Below are 14,285 nucleotides of genomic sequence, written 5' to 3'. Positions count from 1 at the left end.
TTTAGAAAGGAAATGAAGGTAAGAAAGGGGAAACTGAAGAAAGAAAACATGCGTAGAAAAGAACAGGAATCAACACAAAAGGCAAACATGTCCAGGCGAGGTTGCTGAAGGCAGAACCTTTGCTGCAATGCAGGCGCCTGCCTGGCGGTGAGAGTCATACTGTCACTACACCTGCCTGGGCACGACACACAGTAACTAAGAAGAAATGAAACACAACGAGTGAAACTCCTATTATTTTCTGATCTAAAGCGTAAAGACTGAAATTCATACTGAACACATACCTTTTCTTCTAAGTCCTTTATCTGTCGTTTCTGGATGTCTGTTTTATCTTCTAAGTCACGAATTCTCTGAAGAAAGAAAAAAAAACCCAAAGAGTTAGTGGGCATTAAGTTAAAAAGATAAGTTAACAAGAAGACTGTTTACCAACCTAAAACACAGAACTTGCTATGAAAACATTAACATTGGTACTCGCAGCTGGAAACATCACAAATCCAGGAGATTGGATGTTTCAAAAATCACCCACACTTGTGGTGCAAAAGCTAATTATACATATTATACATATATTTAAAAATTTGCTGCCCCTGTCTACTGCATGCATCCCTCCAGACCCTATCCCTCTGAGGGACGGGTGGTTCACATCCCACTGCTCTTGGGCTTGACCATGAGACCTGTTTGGCAGGTGGCATGTGTGTAGGAGTGAGGAGCTGGAAGGCCACTTCCTCATAGAGATAGCAGTATGTCCCAGAACTAGTGAGCAAGAAACTAACTTTGTCATGGTCATTTGGATTGGGATTTTTGGTTGTTTATTACTACAGTTAAAAATGGCTGAAGGTGAACAAACATATGCAAACAATCCCATTGTTTTTTGCTACTACCCTTTCTTTCCAACCTTATTTCAACTCTGCTTCAGGGTGGAATTTCATTACAAAACAGGATTTGCCAATTCTCATAAAACCAAGTAGAGATTATAATTCACTAAAAATTCCAAAGAGGGAAGTGATTAAATTAGGGGAAAACTAAACATAGTAAAAATAGCACAAGTAATCCTAAAGACAAAAATGTTAGTCCGGAACTGTCTGTGAACTTACCTGTCAACTACATGATAAAATTCCAGTGATTTAAATAACACAGATTTGAAACCAAGATTACATAGACAATTATTTGCAAGTGAAAAATAGTCTTCCAATTTCGATCTGGCAATCCAAAGGCCTTTTAGGTTTACAGCACATGGGTATACAGTGTCAGCTTGTTATTTTAATGCCTCTTTTGGAAATAATCAGAAAATGGGGAATTGGAGTCTGAGAAGAAAACAGTGGAAACTAAATGCGGTGATAATATAGAAAGAGAGGTTTTTATAATGCAGTGTGGGGAGAAAAAGGGAAAGCTAGAACAAAGAATACTTGAACTTGGAAATCCTATCTCCCTTTTCTTTGAAACAGTGGTTCTCAATTGAGGATGACTCTGCCCCTCAGGGGATATTTGGCAATGTCTGGACATTTTTTAAAGTTAGTTAATTTAATTTGAAGTATAAGATTCAGTGGTTTTAGAATTTCACAAAGTGGTGTGACCATCATCACTGTCTGACTGGACATTTTGGAATCACATGTGGTCACTAATCACATCTGGGATGAGGGGCAGAGCCCAGGATGATACATAGGACAGCCCCCTACCATAGTTATCTTACCAAATGCAGGGACTGAAGAGACTGAGGAGTCTGGTTTAAAGGGAAGGGGTTAAGGTGCATGCAGGAGTGGATGAGAAGTTTTGATCAGAGAGATTATCAAGGCTGACCTTGAAATTAGAGGATAAATGAATGCTGGGTAAAGGAAGGGGCCTGGATGCTAATAGTGTGGGTACATGAGAGTGATGTGTGCGCTTGTATGTCTTTCCAGGCACCAAAGCTACTCAATAAAACAATACATTTGCTAGACATTTCCACCTTGAGTTTGCACATAATTCCTTGATATGTCTACTGGATGTGGAGGCAGTATTCTATCAATAAAATCATGGGCCTGTGAGATTACTGCAGTGTCTTTTTTTTTTTTTTTAAGATTTTATTTGTTTATTTCAGAGAGAGACAGTGAGAGAGAGCATGATAGGCAAGAAGGTCAGAGGGATAAGCAGACCCCTCCATGGAGCTGGGAGCTGGATGCGGGACTTGATCCTGGGACTCTGGGACTGTGACCTGAGCTGAAGGCAGTTGCTTAACCAACTGAGCCACCCAGGCACCCACTGCAGTGTCTCTTCAGCCATCAAATGTATGCTTGTTGGGCAACTTCCTACATAGGACAGGACTTTGCTAGATGTAATGGAGAGTCCAGATACCAGTGAGTTCTTGATTTCAAAGAAGCATTCCAATCAGATGGGGAGACGAAGTTGGAAACACAGGGAAAACCAGCTCAAGTAGAAAAGATAAATGATGGCAAAACCATGGTTAACTTCATCACCAATCTCTAGTAACCAGGACACTGTTGAGTACAAAGAAGCTGTCTCTACATGTTGATGACATGAGTTATTTCTGATAATGTGTGTTGCATGCTCTATTTCCTTTTCCTTCCCAACCGCTTGCCATCTAATCCAAGAAGGAACGCTGTCAGGTCCAAATCAGATCCCTTTTCTACCTATCTTTTCTGTATTGCTAATAAGTCCACCAAATCACTGTTACTGGCATCAGCACTGGCGTGACAGCTCACTGCCAGCCCTTCCTGTTTCTAATTTAGTACATCCATCTACAGCAGCTGTGTGGATTCCTGACATATGAAATCATCAGGGTAGTCCCTGAGTTTAAGGGGGAGAGGAAGAGGAATAAGAATAAGGGAGATGTCGGGGTGCCTGGGTGGCTCAGTGGGTTAAAGCCTCTGCCTTCGGCTCAGGTCATGATCCCAGGGTCCTGGGATCAAGCCCTGCATTGGGCTTTCTGCTCAGCAGGGAGCCTGCTTCCTCCTCTCTCTGCCTGCCTCTCTGCCTACTTGTGATCTCTGTCTGAAATAAATAAAATCTTTAGGGGCGCCTGGGTGGCTCAGTGGGTTAAAGCCTCTGCCTTCAGCTCGGGTCATGATCTCAGGGTCTTGGGATCGGGCCCCGCGTTGGGCTTTCTGCTCAGCAGGGAACCTGCTTCCCTTCCTCTCTCTCTGCCTGCCTCTCTGCCTACTTGTGATCTCTCTCTGTCAAATAAATAAATAAAAATCTTTTAAAAATAAACAAATAAATAAAATCTTAAAAAAAAGAATAAGGGAGATGTAGCTAAGCTACACTCAGAATATAAGCCCAACTCTTTTAAGGTCCAACATGATTTAGCCTTGACTTACCACTCCAACTTCACCTCATGACCACCCTCTTGGCTCTCTCTGCTCCATTTTTATGGCCTTCTCTCTGTTCCTCGAATATTCCAAATGTTCCCACAATAAAGACTTAGGCTCTGTTGTCCCTATCTTCAGGGACACTTTGCCAAGATCTTTGTGTGGCTGGTCCCTGGATTTTAGACATCTTTAGAGAGGCCTGGTCTGACTAGCCAATCTAAAGTGGCGAATCCTTTACTCCCAATTTTTTTCTCCACAGCACTCACAGACACTCTCTAAATTGTCTTGGTCATTGTTTTTTGTGTTGTTGTTTTAACTCCCTTCATCTGTAGGATAGATAGATGAGAACAGTGATCTTTATGTCTTTGTCCACTGTCACGTTCCTAGTCTCTGGCACAAGCAGGCCCTCAATATGGTTGTGAAAGAGTGTGTAACAGGGTACACAGGATAGTTTTTTTTTTTTTTTTTTTTTTTTTTTAGTAGTATGCAGTCCATTATTATCAGGGAGAACATCCTAAGGGAAACAGATCCTAAACTGGGACTGGAAAAAATGAGAACATTTAGATAAATTAAGCAGACATGGAAGGGCATTTTAGGAGTGACCAGGCAAACAAAGGCTTGGAGGTGGGAGTCATGGCCCAAATAGTACCAGGAAGAGGTCTGCATGAGTAGAGAGGGAGGTACACTCTGCAGATTATCTCAGATCAGATTTTCAGGGAAGGGGTAAGCTAGCTAATGAAGGACATGGAAAGATCTGCATAGGACCAGATTCAACTGGAAACTGGGATCATGGAGGCTTCTGAGGAAGAATGTACCATCAGAAAAGGTGAAAGAATCTGCAGTGAAATGCATGATGAACTAAGGAGAGGAGAGCTGGAAGTCTTCCCCACAACTGGGTCCCCAAGGCACACCACATATGGTTTTTTATGCCCCTTGTCAAGAGACATCAATTATAGTTATTTTTCTTTGAATTAGTCTCCTGTGACTCCATCAGTAGGTCCTCAGCTTTGTAAAGGCAGGGTCCATGCAAACTCTCTATGTCTGGCATGGTGTTCAAAGTCTAGGAAGTGCACTTTTAAACATCCGACTGAACAAATGCATAGATGATGGAATCGGGTTACATCAGAGGACATCTGGCTGAAGCTGGGCCTGCTGCAGTATTGAAAGGTCCTTTATATGCCTTGGGTTAAAAGTATGGACAAAATGCAATAGCTTCAAAAACACTTCAGGAGAGGGGCACCTGGGTGGCTCAGTGGGTTAAGCCTCTGCCTTTGGCTCAGGTCATGATCTCAGGGTCCTAGATAGAGCCCCGCATCAGGCTCTCTGCTCGGCAGGGATCCTGCTTCCCACTCTCTCTCTGCCTGCCTGCCTCTCTCCCTACTTGTGATCTCTCTCTCTCTCTCTGCCAAATAAAATAAATAAAATATTAAAAAAAAACATTTCAGGAGAAATGCTAGATGGATGCAGTGCTATATTAACTATTAGAGATAAAGGACAAAGAAGACTCCAGGGTTTCCAGCCTGAGTGCTTCAGGAAATGGTAATTCTACTGACAAGGCAGGCAGATGGGGAAAGAAGGGAGCAGTAAGGATAAGAATGAATATTTAGCTCTGTTTCATATGTGAAACATTCAAAGAGAAATGTCCAATGAATAGTTAGAAATATGCTCTCGGATTTAACTGGATCATACACTGATGTATGACAAATTCTGGCCAAGAACTTCTGGAATAATTCTCTCAAATCAAAACTACTGATTATAATGACAGACAAAGAGTAAGAAATAATAACTAGAAAAGGCATTTTCTAGTGAACATTTGCTTGAGAGATAGAGAATTTCAATGGGAATCTGTGGGGCTTAGAAATGTAACATACCTATCCGTTCAGACTGATAACTTAAAGCAAACAAAACCATGTCTTTCAGGAGTGAATCACCTTAGCTGGTTAAAGACTCAAAAGAGATGATAAGCTTTTAATCATAAACGAATTGAGATAATAATTTGTACATCTTAAAAATAAACACTGCTGTGACTCCACGGCACAACTGATTAGTCGAAATTAATTAAATGCTATTGTAACCTAAGAAATTTATGCAGAGGACATTTTCATTCCCCAATGAATGATGCCAGGAAGTCTGTTATTAAAGGATTTGAACACTCTTTCCAGGGTCAAAAAAATCAAAAAAGAGTTTATGATGGAATCTGAAGGGCCAATGAAATAATCGTGCATGCGCTGACCATCTCCAGGACAAATGGCTGCCGAGTTCCCCTGTTACCTTGGATAGTCTGTCCAACTATAAAGATTCACAGAACCCCTGGCTACATAGTAGGTATGCTAAGTGTCCTGTTCCCTGTAAACTGTAAACTGGTCTTACTGGTGCCATAAAATAACCTGCTCTTCGCCCACTCACCTTGAACTCTGAAGACCACACAATTCTTACTTCTTCCAGAGTCCGTCTGGATTTTGTATCAGTTCCTTGTCTCATCTTCTGAGTACCAAACACGACAGCCCGCCACTGTCAATTTTGGGATTCTTTTGGAATCTGCTTTTTGACCAGGGCCCTAGTCCTCATCTGTCAAGCTAAGACATGAACTGAGAGTTGGAATTAAGAATTTTGGCTATAAATTGAGTGTTCTTGAGCCTTGCTGATCTCGATGAGTCCCATAAATCAGAGATAATTCAGGTTGTGTATAACACTGTAGTGCAGTGGTCAGATGCTTAGGTTTTGAGTCATGCCCACCTGAAGGATCATGCTGGCTCTGGAGCTTGCTATCTGGGTCATCTTGGGCAAAATTAAGCTCTCTTATTATCACTATCATTATCTCTTCAATTGGGATCATAAGAATACTTACCTTAGTGGGCTACTATGAAGATTAAATATAAGGATGCAAGTTTAGTTCCTGACATGGCAAAAGCCAGTAAGTAAGCAGCAGCTTCCAGACATTGTTGGTGTTGCTGTTTGTTCTGGGAATAAAGGAAAGGCCCTTGTTCTCTTTTACCCTATTCAGATAATTGGATCAGGCTAGGGTCTGGACTGGGATGAGTAACAGGACAGTGGCATTAGTTCTGTCCTGAGGAGACTCTTGTTTCCCTGCATAAGGGAGCTAATCAGGCTCCAGGATACTGAAAGGGTATTTCATGACTAAATAGTTCCCAAAATAGCAGCAGTATGCAATGCTTCCAAAATGCCAATTTCCTTGAGACTGAATCTTTACAAGACTATCTTCCTCTCTCTGAGCCTAGGTGGAAAACAATAGTTATTTGCCTCTCTGAAAATAGTTTATAGCTCCTGGACTTCTCCATACCCATACTCAGTACCATGTGCTTAGTACTAAGTCCCATTTGCTTAGTACCAACCCTACACAGATGCAGTCACTCAGTCCTCACCTGATGGGCTTGCTGTAAGAGCTCCATTCTCTCCTGAAGAATCTGACAGTCATACTCTCTGCTCTTCCTCAGCATCTGCCGCCGTAACTTTTCTACTGCTGTCCTCAGCTCCTCTTGCTGTTTTTCACTTAACAATTCACCAAACTTGATAACAGTTTCTTGCTGCAGAGCATTGTACAAAGTAGCTTCTAGCTCCTGGATTCTCTGGCAAACAGAATTAGAAAAGTCTAACTTTGGAACTTAACATTGATGTGTGTCAGGTGAACGGAGACGCTTGTGTGTATGGTGGTGGGGGAGTCACACATTGCCGTAGTCATACAGGATCATAGCAATATGATAAACTTCAGAGCTTGTCCAGCCTGGCTACCATTTTGCTAATTCCCTTTGTAGGGTTCCCTAAAAGCCATCTAGTTAGCAATATGTGAAGTTCTCTGATGGGGAATTTTTTTCTTTTTCCTGGGATCCTGTCCATTTCATTTAGAGGAAGTTCTTACTATAGTAAGAGAATTGTCTATCCTTTTGTTCCCAAATGTAGCTGAGAATAAGTTTGTTCCCTTTCATTTGACAGTCCTTCAGATATTTAGACATCTATCATGGTGGCTGTACTTTTAGAAATAAGCATTGAAAAGTGGCCCAAGTTGGAATACTTGAAACTGGAGATATATTTCATGCATAAAAGGCCACCTCTCTACCACACAACACATCTATGAACTTGAAGATGGCTGTACAGTCTCCACATCTTAAAATACAAATTGAGAGATATGATCTAAAAATGGCCTAGAGTCTTCAAAATTGGTCTTTTTTTTTTTTTTTTAATAGTCTGAGATTTACAGCTGCTTTAGCTATGAAATGCCTCCTTGAGTATTCTCTGTTTTAGGTGAAGTGTTTATTGCTCCTTCTATCCTAGTTATTTTTTTAACATGTCTCAGATATAGGAGCACAGACCTACAGTCTTACCCCGTGACTTTGACAGAGGTGGATGGTCATGCCTCGGTAAGGGGTGTTTTCCTAGCTCTTGTGCTGGACTAAGCAGATCTCATCTTTTTAACATTAAATGTGGTTGTCTGAACGAGTACTCAGTCACGGGACACACAAACACACAACGGAACCCTATCATGTAAAGGTGGAGGAGGCATGGATAAAAGGGTAGGAAGTGAGGGGGAAAGTGCTTCCTTCTTCATTCTCCAGGGATCAACTCTCATTTTCTCCTTTCCCCATCAAGTGGTGCTCAGAATCTCTTACTCATTTTGGAAGGGAAGACTAATTCATCTTTGTTACAAGCAGGGGCTAAGTGCTTCACTCTTATCCCCAAAGTGACTCAGGCTGCTTCCAGGAAAGCATTATAAAAACCTCTACTAGCAACTCCTTGAAATGTTCCTCTTTTAAGTTTGGTCTTTTTCTCCTGAGTCATAACTGTGAATTAATGGTGGGGTGAGGGCTTAGAAGACACACAAGCTGTAGTTCAATATTAGCAATTATGGATTACAAATTTGGTATGGGGAATGAAGCAAATGTGCTCCTCAGTCAGCACAACGTTCAGTAGGAGAGAGAAAGGCCCAGCCCATTCACCAAAGAGCCTTCCATACTGTGGCTGGATTATGGTAGTGAAGGCCACACCGGTATTACCCACTTGCTTTGTCAGGCAAAGTTCTTTCACTCTCCAAGCCTTCATTCTCTCCTATGTAATATAGGAATAATCAGATTACCAATACTTCACAGACTTGTTGGGAGAAACATGTAAAGTGAAAATGTATATAGCAGACATTAAAAGCTCTATCATTCTATCACTACATTAGGCTCCCAAACAACTGGATTTAATAAAATTTCTCTTTAATCCACAGTACCACCCAATCTGTCCTTCATTAAAGCATTTTATAATAACATACACTTAATTTTTTTTAATGAAGCATAATTAAATACTTATTAAGTTTTGTAAGAGTATTATAATAGGAAAGAGATAGGGAAGTATTTGTTCTAAAACTGGAACTGGAAGCCACTGAATGAATGAGCTTCACGTCATGGTCTATCCACTTGGCGTGACAAGTGAACCAGGATGCTTTACTCCACAGTAGAGAACTGTGAACACTCTGGGTGTCTTTAGTGCTTGCTGCACCTACCATATATGCTTGGTCGAGAGCTTGTTTTCTGTAGTCTAGTTCTTCCTCTAGATAGCCTTTTATTTTGCAGAACTGTTCCTATAAAAAGGGGGCCATAATGAAAAATAGAAAGAGTCAATTGAGTTTACTAGGAAGTGATAAATTGTACTGATTAATATAAATTGTGCTGATTAATTTTTCTCAAATTTCAACATAAGACAAGTCATTAGCATTTGCAGGGTCAAAGATACTGTCTGTTAGGGAAATGGGAAATAGTTCAGTTTTCATAGCCTCACACAGGGAATGTGAAAATCAGTGGAAAGAAGTAAGAAAGACAGAATGACCAATCTACATGGAATGTTTTAAAGGATTTTTATGCCAGTCCAAGAGAGTACATGGTTAAGGACAGATCTGATTTTCACAAGGTAAGTTAGTTACTAGTAAGTATATCTGTGCCAATATATTGGCAGGGTCTATTTCTGTAAGAATATTCAGGAATGTAATATGCACAGTGGCATAATAAAACATAATAAAAATTATTCAAAATTATTTGTGTACAATTAGCAAACACAAAGATTGATAATGATTTAGAGAATAATTTAAGAGAGAGCTTCTGCTCCTGCCACAAAACCCGGACGAGCTGGGACTTCAACCTAAAGTTCTCCTGCTTGTCCTCAGTTTCCACATGCCTGCTCTCACATTGCTAGCATCTTGCCATTAGCATTTAAAAATAAATCTTTGTGTATGACATAGCCGCAAAGTACAGTCAGTTCTTTCTTTGTGTGCTTAACTGAAGGAACAAGGACATCTTCCAACACTGGAGGAAAACTTGACTGAATCCACTTTGGAGAGACTGTCTGCATGTGGCAGTTGTGCTGGTGACTTTTCTGATTACCTCTGAGCTCCAGAGCCTAGAACAGTGCCCAGTACAGGCTGCCTGGGAAATTAAAAATTTGTATATCTGAAGAGTTTTCAAGGTTCTTGGGTTGTTGTTATTTTTGTTTTTTTAAGGATTTACAGTTCTTGTCACATGCTTTGACTTTAGAGTCTAACCTTTTGGCAAAATAGAAAGTCCATGTAAAAGACAGCAAAAGATGTGTAAGTTGTCACATGCTATATAAATACAAGTCGTCCTTATTATAGGATTCCCTAATCTGATAGGAATTACTACCTGGTTTTTAGTGTAATAACACTAATGACAGTACAGTTATAAAATTCTAATGTATTCCTGTAAGTTATAATCAATAATTCTTGTGCTTCGGAACTTAAAAAAATTTTAATTGTAGTAAAAGACACACAACATAAATTTTATGCTCTTAACCATTTTTAAGTGTATAGTTCAGTAGTGTTAAGGATATTTACATGGTTAAGGAACTAATCTCCAAAATGCTTTTCATTTTGCAAAACTGAAACTATACCCATTAAACAATAATAACACCCCAAGTTCTCTTCCTGTTAGCCTGATAGCCATTGTTCCTACTTTCTAGGAGTTTGACTACTCTGAATACTGACGTAAGTGGAATCATCCAGTGTTTGTCTTTTTGTGACTGGCTTATTTCACTTAGTATTATGCCCCTGAGGTTCATCCATGTTATATCATACAATTTCCTTTCTTTTTAAAGCTTGAATAATATTCACTGTATATATAGACCACATTTTGCTATCCATTCATCTGCTGATAGACACTTAGGCTGCTTCCATGTTTAAGCTATTGTGAATAATGCTGCTTTGAACATGGCTGTACTTTCTGAAACTCTATCTTCAATAAATTTGGGCATATACCCAAACATGGAATTGCTGGATTGGATGGTAATTCTATTTTGAATTTTTTCAGCAACCACCATAGTATCTTCCTTAGTAGCGACACACCATTTCACATTCCTACCACCAATGCACAGGTTCCAATTTTTCCACAAGCCCACCAACATTTATCTTGTTTTTTGATAGTGGCCATCCTAATGGGCATGAGATGGTTTGGAGATTTTTAAAATCATAGTTACACCCATCATTTCTGTAGTTTTAACTATGACTCTATATGGTGGAAAAATTATTTAGCCTAAGGGAAAAAACCACTTAATTGAAATTTTCTTCAGTATTAGTTTATAGAAATATTTTTAAAATACAATGTATTTTTGAAGAATATAACTTGAAATTATGGGATATTTCCAGGAATTCTGTTCCATAGTTTGTACACAAAATACTGGAAAGCTGCAAACTTGCTTTTCAGTGCCAGATAAAACTGGTAGAAAATAGTTGTTTTCCATTTGCCTTATCAATTTTTCTTTGTTTTTCTGATACCTCATCTTTGTACTCACCATGTCACTTTCCAATTCCATCATTTTCTGGTGTAGGGCAGCCTCTGCTCCTTCAATTTGCTGGATCCACTAAGGAGTAAACAAGACAAAAAAGTCTGAAACGATTGCCTGATATGGTGTATATTGTGCAGTCTACTGAGCTGCTTTGTCTATTTTTATATCTCAGAAGCAGAGAAGAACTGAAGTGAAAACTTGGTGCATTTTATGTCTTAGGTCAGGAAATATAGTCATACGTCCATTCATTTGTTCATTCGTTCAACAAATGCATTCATGGATGTCTACTATGTGTCAGGGACTGCATTACATACTAAGGTTTTGATGGTGAATAAGATCAACATGGTTTTGGTTTTTTTTTTTTTTTGCCTTCCTTAGAGAATACCATAGGAGGCTTTCTTGGAAGTGACAACTGCAACAGAGTCCGATGAATCTAAGTCAGAGATGATTAGGCAAAAATGACAGAACGGTTTCAAGCAGAAGAGATATCCAGTTCTCCATGGTTGGGGAAAACATGATAAAAGAAAGAAGGTCCAGGTGAGATTGGAGAAATAGCAGTTTTTCAGTGTATGAAGCTGCCAACAGCTAAGTGTTAAAGAATCATTTTTGTTGAGTAGAGACATTTTAAATCACATAAAAAAAAAAAAAACACCCACCTTTCATAATACTTAGAATATACCATCCTGGTAAATGGCACTGATGTTAACACTGATTAGCACCCTGAGTAAAATTAGATCTTGAATAACACAGCATGAGCTTACCAAATATTTGGTTTAATAGAACTAATTATTATAATGGGTCTTTCCTAAGTTAAATATCAGCTTATCCCTCAGGGAGGCAGCTGGGCATTATAATCGTGGGGGTTCTAAAGGCACACTACCTTGGGTCTAATCCCAATTCAAGTTTTTCATGGAAGTACAGCCTTGAAAGGTTGTCTGATTTCTCTAAGCCTCAACTTTCTTTCCTAAAAAATAGGCTAATAATTTGAGGCTTAAAGGATACAATTAATGTAAGGCACTATTCACAGTGTATTGAATATACTGGGTACCCAATAAATTCTAGTTTGGGGTTACAGTGTGTTTTTGTACTTCTAAACTGTTAAAAACTTGTCTTACTATTAGAAATTTCTTTTTTAGTTTATCTGTGATAAATCATGTGGTACACTGAGCATTTTTTCTATATACTAAGGCCTTGATATTCATAAGGTGACACCTATCTGACAGCCTAGGCAAAAGAAGAAATGCCCAGGGAGACTGGAGGGGATACAATCTGAGTTCTTGTATATGCATGTGACTTCCCCCTGAAGCAAATTTCCATCAAAAGTCATGGGTAAATTGCCTCATAATGCAACTATATACCACCAAGCTTTATCAAAATGCTTCTTTTCACTTGCTGCCCATTTATCATTGTGAAACAAATTCTCTTGTAAACAGTGTTTTTAAGAGTATAATAAATTGAAGCAGTTCGGTCATGGGCTTTAGATACACATTTGTGTGTTGACTCGAAGCCCTTATTACTTGTGATGCAGGAGAAGTTCCTGAAGCCCACATCTCAATGTCCTCATGTGGAGAATGCAAACAGTGGATGAATATAGGACAGCTGTAAACAATAATGAGATCTGTGCAATACCTGGCCCATAACATGTTCTCACTATGGTCGCTGTTCTAACCTTTTTTTTCTTTTTTTTTTTAAAGATTTTATTTATTTATTTGACAGGGAGAGAGACAGGGAGAGCACAAGCATGGGTAGCAAGAGAGGGAAAAGCAGGCTCCCCGCTGAACAGCGACCTTGACTCTGGGCTCGATGCCAGGACCCTGGGATCATTACCTGAGCTGAAGGCAGCTGCTTAACTGACTGAGCCACCCAGGTGCCCCTCTTGCTATTTTTTTCTGAGAGAGAGAGAGCGAGCGAGCACAGGCAGGGGGAGGGACAGAGTGGGAGGGAGAGAGAGAAATTCAAGCCAACTCCCTGCTGAGTGTGGTTCCTGACATGGGGCTCGATTCCCTGACCCTGAAATCATGACCTGAGCCAAAATCAAGCATCATACACTCAATCAGTTGAGCCACCCAGGCGTCGCTGCTCTTACTATTTTTAATATAAAGTCACAAGATGATTTATTTGGTGGTCATTTGTCTAGGTTCAATCTCTGATTACATTATATATCTGAGATTATATATATAATCTCTGATTATAATCTATATATAGATTATATTCCTAGGCGGCCGAATGCTATTCAAAGTTGTAGTATCAGAAACTTCAAGATTCACATTTAGAACTCCTGGGAGGGGCACCTGGGAGGCTCAGTGGGTTAAAGCCTCTGCTTCGGCTCAGGTCACGATCCCAGAGTTCTGGGATCAAGCCCCACATTGGGCTCTCTGCTCAGCAGGGAGCCTGCTTCCTCCTCTCTGACTGTCTCTCTGCCTACTTGTGATCTCTGTATGTCAAATAAGTAAATAAAATCTTAAAAAAAAAAAAAAGAAGAAGAAGAAGAAGAACTCCTGGGAGATAGAAATATTCATTTGCAATTCCCAAAGGTAGAAGGTGACTTTGAAACTTGTGAATTGTGAAGACCTGCACAGAAGGTAACTGCCCAGACTATAGGAGTACTAGTTCTTCCAATTAATCTTCAGTGCTAAGCACACTGTCATCCCTCCGTACATGTTCAACTGAACCCCTCATACCTGTCTTGCAAAGGAGGTGAGTGGAGGCACAAACCAATTCACCAAAGCTCTAAAAGAGCAGGTCCTATGGGCTCCACATAGGGCACCTCTTGCTTTCAATAAGATGCTAAAAGGGAATTTGGGTGCAGCGGTTAAGAAGATCATGGACTCTGCAAACAGACTGCTTGAGTATGAATCCTGATTCCATCATTTTCTAGCTGCGTGACTGGGGCAGTTACCTACCTACCTTCTCTGTGCTTTGGATTCCTTTCATATGAAATTCCTCACATAGAACAGTCATAACAAGACTTTGGCAATTAGAACAGTGCCAACTGTAAAAGAAGCCCTATGCAGGTATTAATTACGGTCAAGTTCAAATTGCACCACCCATCACACAGGGCAGGGAATGGAAGATTTCTTCCAATAATTTAAGTAAATGTGAGGCACAGAGACCCATTTCCCTTTTCTTTTTCCTATTTATATTTTCTTTTCCATTTATCTCTCATTTCCTTCATGTCCGAATCCTTGCCTTTTATAG

General features: G+C 39.9%; 1 protein-coding gene across 10 annotated transcripts in view; it reads right to left on the bottom strand.

Moving 5' to 3' along the window:
• Positions 1–14,285, bottom strand: part of JAKMIP2 (janus kinase and microtubule interacting protein 2) — a 164,791-nt gene that overhangs the window by 13,793 nt on the left and 136,713 nt on the right. For 7 of the 10 annotated variants that reach the window (XM_004744671.3, XM_004744674.3, XM_004744669.3 and 4 more), the window contains 4 exons: positions 11,094–11,162; positions 8,800–8,877; positions 6,683–6,886; positions 282–347 (listed from right to left, as the gene is read on the bottom strand). In XM_004744671.3, the coding sequence (XP_004744728.1) occupies positions 282–347; positions 6,683–6,886; positions 8,800–8,877; positions 11,094–11,162 (417 nt within the window). The remainder of the gene's footprint in view (positions 1–281; positions 348–6,682; positions 6,887–8,799; positions 8,878–11,093; positions 11,163–14,285) is intronic. The other 3 variants (XM_045075327.1, XM_045075328.1, XM_045075329.1) reach the window with 1 other exon arrangement.

Source organism: Mustela putorius, unplaced genomic scaffold (genome assembly GCF_011764305.1).
Source record: "Mustela putorius furo isolate JIRA1106 unplaced genomic scaffold, ASM1176430v1.1 tig00000145_pilon_pilon_pilon, whole genome shotgun sequence".
Classification (NCBI taxonomy): domain Eukaryota; kingdom Metazoa; phylum Chordata; class Mammalia; order Carnivora; family Mustelidae; genus Mustela; species Mustela putorius.
The sequence above is the reverse complement of the archived record's forward strand: the minus strand, read 5'-3'. Positions and strand labels throughout refer to the sequence as shown.